The sequence below is a fragment of the Sturnira hondurensis genome, unplaced genomic scaffold, assembly GCF_014824575.4.
Source record: "Sturnira hondurensis isolate 20B ecotype Veracruz unplaced genomic scaffold, ASM1482457v3 Scaffold0006437, whole genome shotgun sequence".
In the NCBI taxonomy this organism is placed as follows: domain Eukaryota; kingdom Metazoa; phylum Chordata; class Mammalia; order Chiroptera; family Phyllostomidae; genus Sturnira; species Sturnira hondurensis.
The window spans coordinates 3,503,755-3,524,113 of record NW_028079068.1 but is presented as its reverse complement, the minus strand read 5'-3'; the positions used below and the strand labels follow the sequence as shown (position 1 = coordinate 3,524,113).

Here is a 20,359-nt window from a genome sequence, read left to right as displayed (position 1 = left end):
ATACCACATCATCTCTCTGACATGTGGAATCTGATATAGGAGCGTGGGCAAATGTCGGCAAGAACTGGGTGCCAAAGTGTGCCGGAGTACGACAAGCAGACAACAGGGACGTGTAAACAGTGAAGGCTGGCGATTCGAGGACGGCACATTGGGCCTGGCTGTGCTGTGCCGTTGTTCTCGAGTTAATAAAGCTACTGTAACAATCATACCGTGTGTGTCTTTTTCCACACGATCAACTCTAAACCTACTTCTGTCAAGCCCTATATGTAAAAAAAAAACCAAATTCATACATACAGAGAACCGGTGGGTGGTTGCCAGAGGCGGGGGGCAAGGGGTGGGAAAAGTGGGTGAATTGTTTTCTCCTTTTTTTTTAGTTTAAATGAATTGAATAAAACCCACAACAAAAGCCTCGATGAAATATTTTAAAGGCGATACCATTCTTTGATGTTTAATGATCAGACCTGAGGAGATGTTTCCAAGAAATACAATAAAATTTAAGAAAGTGAAATCTGAACAAAATAGTATCTGTTTCCTCTTGCTTCCAGAACACTCTAGGCACACACCTATCACAGCATCGCACTGATCAGTAGCCGCCAGAATAAATGGTTTATGTAAAGGGCCTGGAAGAGCCTTTTAGAAAGTAAGCTCTCCGAAGACAATGATGATTTATTCTGCTTTGTAACTTCAGTACGGCTCCTGCCTAGAAGGTGCTCAATATGTATTTGCTTAATAAATGAATGGTTGAGTAAATGGCTCAGCCTGATCCTTAGAATCTCGATGAGATGACAAGTCAGAGCAGACACAGCATAGCTCAATTTTTTGATAACACTATCTCTGGTTAGAGACAGACACGGCCTGTCTATCATAAAGATTCCATTAGCCGTGCTTAGCTGGGCAGGTAACAGATACATGCTTAGGCACAGATTTGGGGTTGAATACCTGCTTTTTTGGGTGGTTACTGCCAGGGTCTTAGCCCTATGGCAAGGTGTTCTATTTTTACCCATCTCACCTTGACCTTAGCCTTTTCAGGCTTCGGACCTGGATATACTAAGAGAAAGTACATCTCCTTCAGTCAGTTTTGAGGGTTTCGCATAAAGCACAACATATGAGAACTGGAGCCCTGATTGGTATGGCTCAGTGGGTTGGACGTTGCCCTGTAGATCAAAGGGTCGCTGGTTTGATTCACGGGCAGAGCGTGTGTCTCGGTTGTGAACCAGGTCCCCCACTGGGGGCGTGTGAGGAGCAACTGATCAATGTTTTTCTTGCACATTGATGTTTCTCTCTCTCTCTTCCTCCCTTCCCCTCTCTCTAAAAACAAATATTTTTTAAAGAACTGGAAAAGATTATTTTTATTTAGAAATTTCAAAATACTTTCTAGTCCCCTTACCTGCTTTCTCTTAACACATCTGACTCACAGTTAATTAAGACTGTGCTTTTCTCAAAAATAACTTCAAAAGAATATATCACAGTTTTCAGTGAGTGCCTTTAAAAATATAATCTCATAGATCCTAAAGTTGAAAAAACTTTTCCTTAGGACTCAAATCAATTCTCTCTGCTAAAATTTTAGTTAGTTCCTCTCTTATTAATCTTCTGCCAAAACGAAATATACTCTTCAAATTAATCGTGGTGGTACAATTAATGGTAAGAGCAAACATCTTTCTAGAATCAAAGTATTTTAGGTAGAACTTCCTTAGACACTGAAAATGTTTTTTGAACTCAAAGACAAATTGATTCTGGTCATAGCAGTTATAATGTACATTAACCACCTCTTACCAATTTATTTTAAAATTGATTCTTAAAGATTGGTTTTGCTGTGTTCCTCAGTTTTGAAGACTCAATGTGCTGTAAATCCTACATTGGAATTACAGTCTCTCCTAGAAGACGTGTGTGTAAGTGGTATCTCTATATTATATACAGACAGATTTTTTCCCTAGCACATCATGATGTTTCTGTACAGAAGTGCATTTATATTGTAACACAAATGCAACCAGTGTCAGTAATAACAGAGACCTAATTCCCTCAGTCTGTTTATTCCATCTCACCCTCCCTGAAGTAGGAGGGAGGTCAATGGATCAAAAAAGAGTCTAAAACTACCAGAACACCCCAAGGAGACCCAAAGGGGTCGGGTCCGGTCGAGTTTGGAGGAGAAAGGGTGCCTCGCGCAGACCCAGACTGGCTGCCACGGAGGCAGAGTGGATTGGGGAGAGCATTGTAGTCACAATTCTCTCTGTCCCCCACGAGCATTTTTTAATGAGTTTTCTCATAATTTTGTCTCTCTTATTTACCTCTGTAACAAATCCGTTTTTCAGGTTTGTTCTTGGTCATCTATGTTGTTGTTGTTGTTTTATTCTCCCTGCTCCTGATTTGTGTGTTTATCTCTATTATTTATCTCTTCTGTCTTTTTTTGTCTACTCTGAGATTCTTTTCTCTGGTTTATCAAATTGAATGTTTTATTTGTTTGCCATCATTGTTCTCTTGATCAATGAAGTTAGAGCCATAAATCATTCTGTGAATTCCACTCTAGTGGTTTCCTGCTAATTAATCTGGTAAATAGTAATTTCAATTCCAAAAATTAAAGATTTCCCTTTTGATTTTTTAATATAGGGGGTTATTTAACACAGTGAGTAGGATGTTCCTACTTTTTTTAACACACAATTCACCTGCTCCTATCTCCACGCTGGCTGGGACTTTGAAGCTGAAAACTACACATGCCGGTCGTACCTAGAATATTGCACTAATTCTTCAGGCCCTTTGCACACTCTGATTCCCAAATATTCCCAATGGGAAGGTAAATTTTGCAATACTGCATAAAGTTGAAATTTCACGCATACCTTGCAACACAGAAGGATACATATAGCAGGATATTCATTGCGCTTCTTAAATAATAAAATATTAGAAATCAATATCAAAATGGGTAACTAACTTATGCCATGTTTATGATATAATATTCTATACCAAATCAACTGGTTTAAAATTTATATATCAATATGAATACATTTTAGAAATATGATGTTAAACGAAACAGCAAGTTCTAAAAGTGCACGCATTATAAGATACGGTGATGGAAAGCAAAAAGATAAAACAAAACAAAAAAATCCCATAAAACAACACACATTTCTATACTGTCCCACGTCGTTTATGAATTGAAAGGAAGACTTAATGTAAATAACATAAAACTACAACCTGATAATCAGGACGGCTGGCATATAAACACCTTTCATATAATTTTTGTACATATTTAGATTGAAGCATTTTATTATATATTTAATAACTTTAAATAAGTTTATCATTATTTTTGTTTCAGTCTCCTTTTTAAGAGCCAAGATAATTGCTTTAAAATTAATTCTCAACCCTATTTACTTTTGGCTTAATCTTTAGTTATATATACATATGGCACATACGCCGTCTCCCTATATTTTTCACTTAGCAAATGCCGAAAAAAAATAGGAACCAAAATAAAGGTTTCTGGGGCCCTGGGGCTCTGGGCCCCCGGCCTTGTCCGGGCCCTTTGGGAAGATGGTGCGGCACAGCGCAAACAGTGTGGAGCTGGACGTCAAGGTGACCGACCGCGTTCAAGCCGCCGCTCTCACCCCTGTTATCCTGGGGGACCCAGGATGGGTAGGTTAATCCTCATGAGTCTCGGTTTATCTGGCCTCTAGTCAATGCTGAAATATAAATGCCGTTGAAAGAAGTAAGGATTATTTAACCATGGTGCAGAGCAAGTGGGAGGTAGTCTATCAATACTCATTGTTGACATTAACTCATATACGATTATATATTTATACATATGCAATTGCATTATCCCATAACTGTAATTATACCCATTTACACCTGAGATGACCTCTGAAGGAAACGAGATGTTCTTCCTAAGGAATTAATAAACACAATAGAAGCTTGTAAAATAATTCATAGACAAATTGGGGTAGAGAATAGCATTTACATTTTTAAAGAAGTAATTTTAGAGAAAACGAGCCATTTCCTGCGCACGTATATTATGCTGTGAGTCAAGGGTTCGGACACACAGGGTGGGGATTGCTTGTCTCGGCCCCACCACGTCCGATGTTTGGCTGGGGGAGACGCAAAGGCTGGGGGTGAATGCTCGCATGTTACTTTGTTTTCCGAGTGATTGGACAGAAAAAAATGTTTAAACAAGTTCAGCTGCTCTCCTGTATTTAAGAGCTAAGGTAGTAAAATGGCCAGGAAAATGGAGAGCTGCCGATTGAAGATCAATAAAACATTCAGAGAAATCCCTGAAAAGATAATATAACCCAAATAAAAATAAGAGTTGATGTTTAGATAGTGTTTTAAGAACTTAACTGTTACATAAAGTGGTACATTTACTTGGGAAGAATGGGATTCTTGGGAAGAATGGGATTCATGGGAAGAATGTTTATTCTTTTAGAAACAATAATGCCATATATCATGACACTTACATTAATTAGTATGTGTAGAAAAATTAGGACATGGGAAACTAGATTGAGATCCCACTCTACGTTTTTGAGATAGCCAGTGGACAAGAACAACTAAAACACTCCTCGGATTTGTCTAGGCTTCATTTCTATTTCTGCAGCTAATTAAAACTCCGATTTTCAAACAAATCTGCCTACAGCTAGATGGCCACTTTTTAAAACCATTAAAGGGTATCTGACTCATCCAGGTTCACTCAGTTCTGTATAAAAAAGAAATAGAAAAACACCCTGAATTGTAAGCAATCAAAATACCATCAGAAACTAATAGCATGGTTTAATTACAGAGGAAAACCCATAGTCATACACTTTTTCCTTCCCACTCTTCACACAACAAAACAGGAAACAAAAAGTAGTATAGAAAAGCAATTAAAATGAAGTCGAAGTACCATGAAACATTAGCTTCGGATTTCTCATTTTTCTCTCTTTTGCCATACAGAAATTGCGTCCTCTCTCCTTATTAAAATAATGTGTTGCCTTGCCTCTTCAGTTAACCCTAGGCTTCTAAGGAATCTAAGGAATCTTATTTCATAAAAATAGTAAGACTGAGTGGTTATCGGGCCATTGTCCCTACTCCATGAGGACCTTGGATCAGACTGGAAACCAGCCTAATTTCATGAATTGTAATGAACTTGCATAACCTCTAAAACAGGGTGATAGGCTTGAAGTCAAACCTCACGTATGACCGAGTGTGGCCGTGACCCCAGACCGCCCCCGGCACCTGCTCCTGCAAGGAGGACTAATAGAAGGGAAGACCCACTGGACACACATGGACCAATTCCGTTGCGAACTCCAACAGATCTCTGATCAGACCCTGATCAGACCTCAGAAGAAGCACACCTACCACTCTGTTCGGTGAACAAATGCTGAACCTACCACGTGAGTGGCACTTCACTTCAGCCACCAAAACCTGCTGGTGGCCTTCCACAGAGTACACACCGGCAGGCTCAGGACTGGACACAAAGGAAACAGCTGCAACAGCACGTCGGCACGTTCACACAATGACCACTATACGTCACTTCCAAACTATTCACGGTCACTCGCATGCATGTCTTCATGATGTGCTCAGCACAGAAATGCCTGGCTTCCAGTGAACCAGATACTGCTGGGGGTGAAAATGTTTACAGATCCACATGAAAGGTCTCCGTGGGGCTCATGAGCGAGAGAAATGGAAAGCGAAGCTCCCTGGGGAGCTTGGGTGGAGAAAAGTGAGCCAAGTGAATAAAACGTCAATCCACAGGGTGAGACAGCCACGAGACAGCATGCACAGCACTGAAAAGAGAAGCTTTCCCACTGGTGAAGACCCCACGCGATGCTCTCCCAGGGATCACAGTAGCACACAGAAGAAGAGAGAGAGAGAACTCTTACTGGAGCCCACGGGAGTGGCTGAGATCTTTCATATCCGCGTCCTCATAATACGGAGTGATCATGCTCACTCCACTATCACGCAGCATGCGTTTCCGTAGCGCAGGGTTCCACCAGTCTGATATTCTGGGAGAGAGAAGGACACCAGACTTGTAAGCAAAGTCAGCCATGCGACCCACGCCGTGCTTTCTCGAGACGATTTCTGTCTCTAATGCGAGACAGGAGATTCCTCTTTGGGGAGTATTTATTTACTAGGAACTTCACATTTATTATTGCAGTTAATTTGCCCCACCACCATGAACTATTTGTGTGATTCTCTGCTGGCTTTACAGATGAGAATTCACATGAATTTCAAGACGGAGTCATGTGAAACGTTAACAGAAAAGAAGTAACCGAGCCTGACGCAGGAATGCGGATTGGAAGCTGACAAAGCCCGTCCTCGGTCACTGCTGCACTGCTCCTGGTTTTGTCCAGTGTGAGCCACTGATTAGAAATAAGGAAGGACTGACTTAAAAACTTGTAGGGTCTCAGGCTACTTTATTTGTGGAGCTAGAGTTCGTAGAGGTCTAACCCAGGACAAAGCCATTTCTTTTGGCCAGGAGTTGACCAGGGTGAGCTTGGGTCCTCTCTTAGCAGATTAAGGATATGAATCATGCCTTTGCCCAGATTGGACAGGGCGGGAGGCCATCTAGACTCTAGTACCTACTGCATCTGAGGCAGGACTCAGCATCTCACTTGTTTTCCCCACGACTGACAGGCTTGATTTATGGTACATGGACCGTGAAGGTGGCCTTCTCCGTTGCCTTCTGGAACATCCAGTCATGTTAGACCAGCCTTTGAACCTGTTGGCTTTCCCTTCATGCCCAGACAGCTCCGAGACACGAGCTCTGGCTTCTAAACACAGATATGTATCTATTTCATCCCACGACTCCTGTCTTCTTTTGGTGACGCACAGACTCAGTTGATAGCACAGACATCAGCGGGCCCCGGCAGAGTGGGAGCTCTCCCACGTGGCAGTGAGGGCCAAACAGACTAGAGAGGAGGGTGAAACAGGCCCAAGGGTTACTCGAGCGAGTAGCTTTGTTAATGCCAAATAGATACGTGTGCGCACTCTGTGTATGCTATTTGAGTGCACATGTGTGCGTTCCAGGGAAATCCTTAATTCGACTATTGAGCTTCCTTATACCAGTCAGTGTCTGAAGTTCATTAGACTTCAGAAGGCAGAGGTTTTGGTCTGTTTTGATTCTGGTGCTCTCATTCCCCAAGGGCTTACTCTAGTACCTGACACATAAAAAGCTCTAAATAAATACTTCTGAATTCTTGAAATAACCCAGAAATGCCAATACCATTCTAGCCACTCAATGTAGAGGTTAAATTCACGGGCCCAGGCACCAGAAAACCTGGAACTACATCTCAGTTTTTCCATTTATTTTCTGTGCAATCCTGGGCGAGTTAGAAACCTTCTAGGCACCAATTTTCTTAACAATGGGTGTAGGACAGTAATAGTAGCAAACTAGCAGGGTCATTGAGAAATGATGCTGAAGATGATTTTAATAACATCATATCTAATGAGTATCTTCTCAAGTGCCAAGAACTATCCTAAATGCTTCAACATGCTTCCATTCATTTAGTCTTTGAGCAATTCTATACGTAGCTATTATTATTCTCATTTTACTGATGAGGACACCAGCAAAGACCACTGAAGATGATGAAGTCACTATGGAGTGGGGGTAGGAATATAGCAAAGGCATTCAGCACAGTAGGTGGCTCATACTAAGTGTTGGCATGTGATAGTTATTATTATACAATCTATATGCCTCAGGCCGCCTAGATAGAACAAAAAAGGAGGAGGAGGAAGAGCAGAAACATAATTGCCAAATCACCGTGTCCATTTTTATTTGGTTAATACAGGCATTGAAGATATATACGCACAAATGCAAACACTGGCGCTTTCTAGTTTGGCAGACAGTGTGGGCGTGGCGGGTAAAGTGAGCTCAGACATGACACCAACCTGGATGGAGAAGAGCATTTCCACAGAACCACGCACGAGGCAGACTGATGACGAAACCCACTATTCGACACTGGCAAAACACAACCAGAACCCCTGTGCGGCAGCCCCAGCTTGGCTGCGGTTTTACTTTCTTTGGCTTTAGTGACCTGTGGTTGACCTGTGTCTGAAAATACTACGTGGAAATTTCCAGAAAGAAACAGCTCATAAGTTTTAAATTGCCTGCCGTTCCGAGTAGCCCGATGAAATTTTATGCCACCCCCCTCTGTCCACCCGGGACGCGAATCATCCCTGTGTCCAGGGTCTCCATGCTGTGTTCACCATCTGCCCATTACTCACTTAGGGGCTGCCTGTAGCAGTTATAAGACTGGTTATCACAGAGGGAGGGAGGGAGGGAGGGGGGAGGGAAAGACAAAGAGAACATTCACATAACTTTTACCATAGGACGTGGTTGTCATTGTTTTGTTTTATTATTAGGTGTCATTTTAGAGCTTTTATTGTGCCTAGTTTATAAGTTAAACTTTATCATAAGTATGTATATATAGGAAGAAACATAGTATGTAGAGTTTGATACCACCTGCAGTTTCAGAAATCTCCCGAATGTGTGTGTGTGTGTGTGTGAGTGTGTGTGTGTGTGTAGGGGGGTGTTGGATCATATCCCCCACAGACAAGGAAGGCACTTCTGTATTTTCAAGTAGTTTGATGTCATTAGAAAGGTCAGCTCCGAAGCCAGACAAGACACAGACGGCACCCCGTGGCCAGTCTCGCCGCCACACTGCCAGCGGAGGCACGCACACACTCACCCTGAAGCTTGCTCCACCACCAGATCAGGCATGCCTGGTGGTGTCCCCGCCTGCTGCGACAACACCATATCTGGGTCCAGAATAAAAACCTCATCTTGGGAAATCTCCATCACAAAGTGCAAGTGTTCCTAAGGAAGAGAGAGAAGTCTGTCAGGTGATTGACAGGACGTTCGAATCTTGTCGCGTGCAGCCTAACACCACGAAGCGTCTTGGTCTTGAAGAATAATGAAATCCTGTGGCACCTCTAATGCCCACAGTGAGTTGTCAGGGGCCTGACCAGCGGACGTCCCTCCTGGAGGCAACATCATAGCAAGAGGCCGGGGAGGGAGAGACGTGAATCCCGCTTGGCTTGGGCTCCTAGTTGGCCAGGATCTCGTTAGTATAACCAGGTTTTGCCTCTTCTTCCCTAAGACTATCAGAGAAGGGACACCCACATGGAACTTGGTCCAGCATGAGTGGACAATGACTTGGACTTTCACCCCCAGGACCCGGTCAAGGTTAACCAGCATAGTTAACCCTGGTTACATCACTGGATTCCACACTGCGCTTTCATTTTTCAGGGGAATTTGGACAGGGAGAGCACGTGTTATCATTAGGCATAAGCACCTCATTTTCTTATTACCGAACTCTGGGACGTGGTGAGTTGAAACTAAGTAGCCTAGATATACACTTGAGGTCTCACACTGTAAAAGGCACACAGTTTGACTAGGAAGTGGTGTTTTAAAGTAGCAGTGTGAAGAAAAATCGGAAGTGTGGCCTGGTGACAATATTTACCAGGCTCGTTATCGCTTGTACTCATTAAAAAAGGTCAAGTCGCATCATCTTCAGTCCACACATCATTACCCACAAGACGACAAACAAAAAGGTATAGCTTAGTGAAGAATACCACTCTAAACTGTACACATGTTTCTGTTTTCTGTTAGAAAAATTTGTAGGATTAGCTATCAGTAAAGCACAGTCACTAGGGAATTTTTTACGTTCACAAGCACGCGCAAGGGAACTTACCTGAGATCGGTCTATTCGATAAAAGCGATCAGCAGAAGTTGCTAGGAAAAAAAGAAGTATATGGCATTCAGAGTGGTCTGTGACCTGGCACTCAATTGGTAGCCTTCTGTCCTGCCACGTCAATCGGAGACCTTCCATTCCTGGCAGGCGCATCCCTGCAGTCCCTAAAGCTACTAAGAAAACCTCAGTACTTCCGCACCTCTGCTGCTAATGTCCCACTGCTTAGAAAGCCCCGCCTCCCCATCGCCCCTGCTAACCTAAAGTGTACTGGCCCTTTAAGGACCAACGGGAGCGAGCGTTCCTCCTCTGTGAGACCTTCCTCAGTCCCGTGCCCCTACCCTGCAGGAACTCACTGCTGCCACCTCTCTGCATTTTGGTTACACTCCGTTCACAGGGAACTACAAGACTAAGGCAACTGTGTTTCCCTTATTCTTTTGTCTCCAGATATTAAGACCTTGAACAGACCTGGGAGTCCATTTATTAAGTAAATAAGGCTAGAAAAGACAAAAACAAAAACAAAAACCCCTAGGTAGCCAGACTTCCTAGAAAGTGATTCTCATTTTGGAAAAGATCGTGAAGAGGCAGGGCCAGGGACCACATCTGGTCTCAAAGGAGTCATCTCACCTTAAAAGTCAGTCCCTAAGCTATGTCTGGAGAAAGTCAAAATAGCAACAAAAAAACAAATTTTATTTACATATATATATATAATATAAGCATTTGTAAAAGGGACTGGGCTGTAGCTCTGGCTTGCAGGAAAAACATTTTACAAACCTGGGGTTCTAGAACTTATTGCCTTTATTGTTCACATTCAAAAAATTATGCTTCTCCTTGCTTAAATCTATCTACCAGAGTCCGAATACCACATCTAGATCTTCCACATAGTACTAACTAGGCTAAAAAACTCAAAGTGTAAATAATCATTCAAAAATCATAAATGTTTAGCCCTGGCTGGTGTAGCTCAGTGGATTGAGTGCAGGCCTGCAAACCACAGGATCGCGGGTTGATTCCCAGTTAGGGCACATGCCTGGGTTGCAGGCCAGTTCCCAGCAGGGGATGCACAAGAGGCAACCATACATTGATATTTCTCTCCCTCTCTCCTTCCCTTCCTCTCTAAAGATAAATAAATAAGAAAAATTTTTAAAAGTTTTAAAAAATCATAAATGTTTAACGAGTAGCTTTTCTCCAAAGGAAAGGAGCTAAGAAACCCAACAGCTGAGGCCGCACCCTCTCACAGCAATGGGAGGGAAAAACCTGCCTGAGAAGGCCTTGCTCTTTCTTCTTTTTCACTGTGGCTACAATCACCTCATAAAGGCTTCTAATAAAACTATTTGTAGAGTAAAACTAATATGTGCATGAAGATCATTACCCACCCTTGTAGTTTTATCAAAGACCATATATGGAAAACATCGTATGTACAACAATTCATGTACATTTTCATAATTTTCCTAAATATACGCCACTCCTCTGTGGATAGAGGAAGAACACGATTTTGTCTTCATCACCGGGGAATCAATGAGCTGGAGGAAAAGCAGCATGATTTACCTTCAGAGGGAGCTGACAAGCCTTTAATGAAAACCTGTGCTGTGATTTATGTAGGTGAGATTTCAGATAGACACTCACGCTCATCTTCGTAATACTGCTCACACATCATATATCCTGTCGTGCTCTTACCCACATTTCTATCCTCTCGGACGCAAACACGGTGAAACAAAGAGAGATCTATGATGAAAACCACATGGACAAGAGACCTACTGGGTGGTAGGTACACTGGGCAGCATATAAGCAGGGATGGACTTCAATGTAGGTAACTGGGTAGAGAAGTAGAATTGAGCAGCATCTAGGGCGTGAGAGATGCTGGTGATGAAAATGGACTCGTTAACCAATCAGGAAACAATTGACCTATTGGGCATTCAATGTCATGCTCAGCAGGGCAGATATGAATGCAACTGAACTTGTCTACGCTTTGATAAATACATATCACACTGAAATGATGGTTTAATGAAGATAATACGAAAGTTCCCAAACATGCAAGTAACATACATATTGGTACCCATCCCCTGGTCAGTGAGCTATCTACTGGCCTCATAAGAGGCACTCAACGTGTTTTAGGAGGTGAGGGGCTGGCGGGGGGGAGGAAGCAATGAAGGGAAATGCCAGCTTGAGCAATCTGATGCTGAGATGATGAGCCAGAGAAGTTGACCGCTTGCTTCGAGGGAAATGACCTCCGAAAAGTGTGCTACAACACCAGCAAGTCCACATCACTGAGATGCCAATACCAACCACGTGGAGCCATGTGCAGGGTTTCTGAAGAGTCTTTCGGGAAACTCGAGTCCACACCACCAGTGGCTGCCTTGCCCCACTGCTTCCCCACCGCACCCCCCCCCCGCCACCCCCCACTGAAATACAGAAACACTCACCATCTAGAAAGCACCAGCGTGGGGAGAGTCTCTGAGCTGAGAGTGCCCTGGGGAAGGAGGTTTCTTGGTCCTGGAAAGAGACACACACATCCTGTGGGCAGAGGGGCTTTCCTCAGCCTACATTCTGCTGGGGCACCCATTTCTAGAAGCGAGCATCCTTTTCTAAACCAAGTTTTGGTGAGAGACCAAATCATATTTTTTTCTACTAGAAACAGAAACAGGGGCTCTGCTTTGAAATGAATCCTTGCACGTGGAACTTTTAAAAATGGCTCCCACATAAAATTTCTAGGAGGTTTTCAATGATCCCGTTAAGCACTCATAAATGACACAATAGGGCGGGACATTTACTTCCTTTAAGGAATTTCTTTGTTTCCCTTTGTGATGCTGAGGAGTTAGTGGCAGCTGTCATTTACATTTGCGTTCTCCACACAGGTCTGAACACCTCCCCTACTGAGAGAATCTATGGAGGTAGAAACAGGGCGTTCTGACAGGTATGAAAATTCCCCTGCTAAAAGAAATCCCTGGAGATAGAAACCAGCAATCTTCTTTTAACAAGCTGAGTCTAATGCATGCTAAAGTTTTAGAACCACGTGCCAAAAGTTACCAGAACAGGGATACATTTTATTATTGAAAAGTTGGGGTGGCCCTGGCTGCTGTAGCTCAGTGGGTTGAGCGTGGGCCTGGGAACCAGAAGATCATGGTTCGATTCCCAGTCAGGGCACATGCCTGGGTTGCAGGCCAGTTCCCAGTGGGGGACTCACAAGAGGCAACCATACATTGATATTTCTCTCCCTCTCTCCTTCCCTTCCCCTCTAAAGATAAATAAATAAAATCTTAAAAAAAAAAAAAAGAAAAGTGGAGGTATATGGCTTTTTAATGAGTGGCTTGTGTAAGTTAAGTAATTGATTTTTTAAAAAGAAGGAATTTAGTATTGGTGAACACTGGTACCAAAATTTATATTTATAGATGTAGAATCAATCGATATGACTATGGATACAGAGAGAAATATATATCCCTCTTTTTGGGCTGACTTTACCAGCCTGCTGATTAAGCTAAATGAAATTTTGGCATGCGCTCAGCACCTATTTACACGAGAATCATATTCAACACAGTGTTAAAATTATATTTTGACACACGTGCTACCTTGTTTTTCAGAAATGTAAGGTTCCCACTATACTTTTACAAAATACAGAGCTACCAACATGTCTCAGCTTGGTGTAAAATGCAATTATAAATTGAGAAATTTGGAAGATATTTGAAATATTTAGTGGCAACTATGAAAGCTAATAAATAAGTGTATTAAATAGTCATGACCATCTTCTCTAGCAGTAAAAGAACTTAAACACCAAGGACACTTTCTCAATTTTGATGTCAAATATGCTACAGGGGGCACCGTGAATTAAAAACTCTTAGTTTTCCTAGGTTGAAAGCAACTCTGAAAGAATAAACAAATACTTGATTTATCATTTTTAGAACCAAAACATTAATAGTGTATTGCTAGAATAGTCAAATGAGAAAACACTGAATACTACTTAGTATAACTGAATAAAATGCAGATTGATATATGGCCTCAGCCACATGAATGCTTACCCTCAGGCTAGTAAATTTTATGTGTGTGCCTGACTTCTATTGGTTTATTTTGCTTCTTTTCTCTTCAATTATTTATTCTCACTTTGATCCACAAAGTATTTGATATCTGTGAACTTCCTGCAGGAGGTTGCGTTCAAAGAGAAGTCCGTCAGTTTGCTCTGCGAACACACTGATTGTCCCCGAGCTCTCTGAACCACTTCAAATGGGTTCAAATAGATCTGGAAACAGGCCAACAACCCTGGAACTCCCTGACATTTGATGCTAAATGTGGGGTGTCTACATGCATGTGAGTTTCTCTGGGTAGAGGAACTACTGTTTTCTATAGATCAACAAAGGTTAAAAGGCTACTAATTCAAAGAGTCCAACATTTAGGTCAGAGACAATTCAATAAAAATAAGATTCTAACCAGTAAAGTGCCTTCACAATACCCAGATGCACACAAATAGGAATCAGTATTTCAAAGATACTGGTGATTATGGTTTCAAACCACGGGATCTCTCTGAGCTTTGTAGCAATTCTGTTGGTAGGGGCTAAATGTGGCCCATGGCCACACAGAAAAAGGATGCAACGACTCTGGGCTTGTTTCTGTCTGTGGTCCCTCACAGATGTTTTCCATCCCTTTAAATAAGGTGCCGTAAGTTTTCCTAATGTTTATTTATTTAATAAAAACAGACAAGAGGACGACCTATTTACATGGAGTACTGGATGGCCTCAAGAATTAAAGTTAAGCAATACTTTATTAATTTAAGGCACAGAAATTTCACACAAAAATTTTTTTCTTGAAAAATAGTTGGATACTTTCCTAGTCACCTGAAGATTAAACTGCAATCTCAGAAAATGGTTGGAGAATTCCAGGCACCTCCCTAACTTCTTTGAACTGGCCTCCCCAAACGAGGCTTGTATCTTCTCCCACCTTTTTGGAAGATTTCAACCTTCTTATAAACATCAACAAAAACCTCTTAAGGGAACAGTTACTAACATAATGAGGTCCTACATTAAAAGTCACTTGAGGGAGTAAAACTGTACTTGAACAACAATTAAATAATTTTTTTTAAAAAGTCACTTGAATTTCAAAGGAAAAATGCACCATCTACTCAATCTAGTGAATATTTATAATGCAGTGCAATTAAATTAGTTACTTAAAAAATTTTTAAGTGTTAAAAAGATACATAAAAGCAGCGAAGCCTTGACACAACCTTCTTTGGGATCTAGGGTGGTCCACACCTATATATGCAGACGGGAGGGTCTCACCTACATTTAGGACCCTGACATCGGACATTTGCCTGAAATTGGTGTTGAAACAATGCTTCGCTGCAGAAGCCTGACAAACGATGAAACATACCCACACAACCCACCAACACAAAGAAACAAAGAAATGCGGCTACTAAGCAGGACCAGATGCTGGGACGCCAGATGCTGGGACGCCAGCCCCAGGGTCCGAGGGAGAAGAGCAGACTAGACACACTACACCTGGTGGTGCCCAGGTTCTCGTATTTCACCTGAGTTGAAACACGGAGCAGAAAGTACACCTGGAAAACTGAACGATGTTGAGGAATGAGATCAGAAGACGAAGAACTGAGATGATAAACATGTTCCCATGCACGAAGTAGTACTTAAATATCATAGGAAAGACAGGTCGATACACAGGAATTAAAAACAATGCAATGGGTTGTAGGTGACCCAGCCTCAGGGGACTAGCAAGCCCAGAGGCGTGGAACCCTGCAGACCAAATACACCAGCTTTGAGCACCTGCTGGGGGGGGAGATTTCAGGCAAGTTTCTCACCTCCTCTGTGCCTTGGATGCCTCACTTGGAGAATGGCAGCCACAGTAAATACTGCAAAGGGTTCTTTTGAGGAGCATAGGAAATGGCATGTGAAATGCCTAACCCATCAGCTAGTACATGTCCACACGCAGACGTAGTTATGCTGGACAAGTGATACTGGGGTGGCTGGGACAACATTATTTTACCTAAAGTAACGCTGACCTTGAACCACATGAGGAGCCCACAGGACATCGGCCACACTTCAGACCAGATGACTCAGATGGGGCTATACGACACAATACATCTGTTATCAGAGTCTGGGTTTCGGGGGAAAGCAATGGGACAGATTCACACAAGGGGGCACGAAAAAGAATGACATCAAACGGAGGCTGAGATCAGGCTGCTGTGGGTTTGGTGTTTGCAGGGTTTGTCTGCATCAGAAATTCCACACCCCCTCACAGCACTAGAAGCTACATAACTGTTTGAAATACAGGGAATTGTGTTCGAGGCTGAACATCTTCTATCGCCAACATTCGCGTTTTTCAGAACAGTTTATCACGCTGATCTCTCCTCTTTCAGTAATACTGCCCCTTCAACAGCAACCATGCTCCCTAGATATTGGCTTAGTTTCGCCAAAATCATTATCTTTTTATTTGCTGATTTAATTGCCAGTTGCCCCACAACTACCCATCGTTTTTATTCCAGTGACACAATTATGACCTGTCTCTTCAGTGTGTATTTATTGGAGGTAATGAAGTGCCAGGTGTGTGGTCTGTAAGGCACGAAGAAGAACAGAGCATGAGCCATGTCTTCGGAGGGGTATGATGCTCTCTGTAAGCTGTCTGCGTGCTCCCAAGTTCCTTTCTTGCTCCAGTCTCCAGAGCTGTGCTATGTCTGATATACCAGATTTGTACTTCTTTTCTCATGGGATGGTTATTGTGGTTTTCATTTATTTCCTGCCTGTGGTCAAAAGTCACCGAGTTCAAGGACAGGATTTTGAGTCGGCTGCCCAGAGCACTGGAGTCTGGCCATGGAAAGAGCAGACGACAGTCGCTGTCAGGAAAGCTAAGGGAAGGCGCAACTCACATTTAAGACAGTTCTTCCCTTTCCAGTCTACAGTTTGGGGCTAACAGCCCTTGGTGAGGGCAGATGTTTTCAAAGAGGGCAGACGTTTTCAAAGAGTCGTGACACCGAGGAAGGTATAGCTAAGATGTGCCAAGAGGTACAATCCTAAATCCTACAATCCACTTACACAGAGGCCAGGTGTCATGGTGTCACATAGAGCTCCGGGCAGCTGACCGCTGCTTCTCCTTTAAGGCCTTCACCTATAGCTTCTACTCTGACTCATTTCCGTTGTCTGGCTTAAAGGGCAACCTCAACAGGCTGTCCACTGCTCAGTGCATAACGTTCTGGGGACTGGCAATCATTCTTTCCTTTTCTTGTACTTCCAGTATGCCCTCCCCTTTTTTAAATTCTGGTAATTTTTCCATAACCATTGCTCTTTTGAATTCCCTGATGGTTCTATATTAAATAAACTTTAGACTTATCAGTCTTTTTTCTGTTAATTCATCTACGGAATATGTTCATATTTGGGAAATACCCCCCAGCAGAATGTATATGAAAGAAATTACTAGAATTCACTTGGTTTTCAGGCTGCCTGGCTACTGCTGGAGCTCATTTAGAAACATTAGGTTAGAGTCTCTTTTAGCAGGTTGATTTTAATCCATATTCCTAGGCTTATTTTTTTAATATTTTTTATTTATTTATTTTTACAGATAGGGGAAGGGAAGGAGAAAGAGTGGGAGAGAAGCATCAATGTGTAGTTGCCTCTTGCATGACCTCCTATTGGGAACCTGGCCCACAAGCCAGGCATGTGCCCTGACTGGGAATTGAACCAGTGACCCTTTGCTTCACAGGCCCGTGCTCAATCCACTGAGCTACACCAGCCAGGGCCTAGGCTTATTTTTAAGCCATATTCATTCTGTCATCAAGAAGAAGTATAATCTAGCCCCTACATAGTATCTACCCTACCTTCTATCCCACTATTCCTCCTGAACCTCTTTTCCAGCACCTGAAAGCAAGCCCCGAATGACAAACCAGCACTGAGAATTCAAGTAGACTCTCAGAAGCACCTAAGTATTAGGTGGTGGAGTTGAAGTTCAAATGCAGACCTCTTCTACTACACAGCCCGTGAGCTTATACACCAGGTGTTATGGCTTCTAGAGGAATTACAATTATTTGGGGTTTTGAAGAATCGGTGGGGGGGGGGGTGAGCACTTGTATAAGTTTAAGAAAAATTTTTTGATTCAGCTCAAGCAAAAAGGTAAAGAAAACAAAAGCTGGGATAAACTTAATGGCTATGATGACCTCCTGTCAACCCCGGTTCAAGGGTTTTTCCGCAGTTTCAGCTTTTGTTAACTCAAACTAATCTTTCCTATTTCCCATCAGACGGCTCACTGCCCACTAACTCAGAAGTCTTCCTCCCTCAGATTCCGCAGTCACGTTGCCTGTGCACTGTCCCCTCCCATGTAAGTGTCTGCTTAAGAATCTCACAGAAATATGGTCCTCGGTGAGAACAACAGTGAATCATAACCCAGAGGCAAGGAACTAACATTCCTGTAAAGAAGCTTCTGATTGCAGAGTCTAGGGGACTTTGCTGTGTGTGCATTATGTGATTGTAGTTCTGACCTTCATACCGGAATGGCCAGTATTGGTGGGGTGTTTGCTGTGTGAGGTGGCTATCATTTCTGTTGCAACTTTATTTTCAAACCTGCACCATGATGCTTATTGCCATACTGTTTACAAAAGCAACGTATAATAGCAGAAACTGCAGATAACCTGAATTCCCACCCACGGAGGTAAGGATAAATATATACCATGGAACAGAGCAGCAGTTTTTAAAAACTGGGTTAGAGCTTCATTTATCAGCAAGACATATGTCCACAGTATATTATCGTTAAAAATAAATTGTGGTATGATGTGTATAGCTAGTGTGCAAAGAATATGATACACTTTTAAAAAACAAACAAAATATAGTATATGTCTGCATGTGCAACTGAGCACAGATGTGGGAAAAGGTACAGAAGGAGGGACGGCAGGAGGGTGCTATCCCAGTGTCTACTTTGCGTGGGGAGTCAAAAGCCAAGAAGAAGCCTAGAATTGTGCACAATCAGGAAACTAAGATCACCCAAGATGATAAAATCTGGCAGACTACATGACATAAGCAGTTAATTCAAGAAAAATGCCTTAAGGAGCTTCCTATCAAAGACAAACGCCTCTTGGACGGACTAACAATGGAGCAGTGATTCAGTTTACAGTAACTTAAAGCCACGCCCACGAACTTCTTTCTGACCGTCTTAACTCATGAGGACAACGGAAGTGCCTAGGTTCTTATATACTCAAGATACCTTGATTTTTCCGTCTTCCCTGTCTATACCCCTTTCTCTCCTACTCGAATAAGAGAATCAGAATGCGGGGGAGTGAGAGTGATGTCCGCACAGAGGTAGCTCTGCGCTTGCTGCAGCTCTGTTTGGGGGGGAGACACCACCCATCAGGTGGACAGCTCACTGGGTCCACACAGAGGGCTTGACACAGTGCTAGAGTGGGTGGCCCTGACATTAAGAAGTCCTGGGTTCAGGGGCAGCAGAAAAGTGACCAGCAGTGTACTGTGGACTAAGAACCAGCCTCAAACAGAAAAGGGGAAGTGAGAAAAAAACAAAGCCCCTGCCAAGAGGGCAAAGTTTGGCTCCAGGGGCTGGGCTTAGAAATTCCTGGACCCTCATAGAGCAGACATGGAAGTATCTATGTCACTGAGTAAGAATGGCCGGAAGTATGTTTGCTTTGTGACCGCTGGACATCAAAATAAACGCACAGGCCTAATTTCTGAGAGGGCCCCCAAAAAACAAACTTAGAGAGAGGCACCTTTCAGAAGCATCTGACTGTAGACACGTAAGAAATGCGATTGCGTGAACGTCACTCCATTTCAGGAGGTACTCACGTAATTACGCACGCAAGCTGCACCCCTACCACATCGGTAGCTTTCGGAGCTAATTTAGGGCTTCCAGTCTCCTCAGCCCTCACAAATTACATAATCAAATCAGTGACTCATCAGAGAGAGAAGGTACTCAACTTGCTCATTTTTTGATTTGTTATTTTTCTGCACACAAATGCAGTGATTGGGATGAATGCAACCGCCATTGCCCTAGAATGTAGGCAAATGATAAAACCTTGGCCACACCGTGTTCCTTTCTGTTGCAAATGTATCAGTCCACTAAGATTGCATGCTTATTAAGTGGGTAATACTAAGAAATACCACTTCTTTCAAAAGTCCGATATCTGAATTTTCTCTTTTGAAATATGTTAATAGAAAATCTATTTCTCATGTGAAAAATATAGCTTGATGCACAAAAGCAGACCTAGTTCATATATATATATACATATATATATAATATATGTATTTATATTTATATACAGTTCAGCCAAATGGCATGAATTATATGTAATTGATAAGGAGATTATCTGAGCCACTACTTGGCATGCGTATGCCAAATTTGCCCTTAATTTTCACTCAACTGCTTAGAGTGGATGCACACACAATTTAATGAAGGCACAGCAGCCCCATTACACATTCTAGGAGATTATCCAATTAAGCAATATTCACTTAGCATTGAACTATACCTTCAATGTGAATGAAATATTCATTTTCTTTCATAAAATGCAGGGAAGACGTCAGCAAAGACAGAAAAGAAGTCCCTTGGGTTGGGAGTCCCTGCGTTGTTTAATGATGTCTGGTCCACAACGACTTTACCCCCAAAATTCTCTCTTGCTTACCTATCCAAATTTTTCTTCTGCTTTGACATTTCCCATGCCCAATCCACCTCTTTATTCAAGTCTTCTCTAGTTTCCTCACCAAGCCATACCCCAATGTCTCTTTATCCTTAGT

General features: G+C 42.5%; 1 protein-coding gene across 5 annotated transcripts in view; it reads right to left on the bottom strand.

Moving 5' to 3' along the window:
• LOC118989104 (diacylglycerol kinase iota) overlaps positions 1-20,359 on the bottom strand; it is a 315,926-nt gene that overhangs the window by 57,757 nt on the left and 237,810 nt on the right. For 4 of the 5 annotated variants that reach the window (XM_037049123.1, XM_037049124.1, XM_037049125.1 and 1 more), the window contains exons 24-27: positions 12,065-12,134; positions 9,648-9,688; positions 8,643-8,770; positions 5,835-5,957 (exon numbers count right to left, since the gene is read on the bottom strand). In XM_037049123.1, coding sequence (XP_036905018.1) covers positions 5,835-5,957; positions 8,643-8,770; positions 9,648-9,688; positions 12,065-12,134 — 362 coding nt within the window. The remainder of the gene's footprint in view (positions 1-5,834; positions 5,958-8,642; positions 8,771-9,647; positions 9,689-12,064; positions 12,135-20,359) is intronic. The other variant, XM_037049127.1, reaches the window with a different exon arrangement.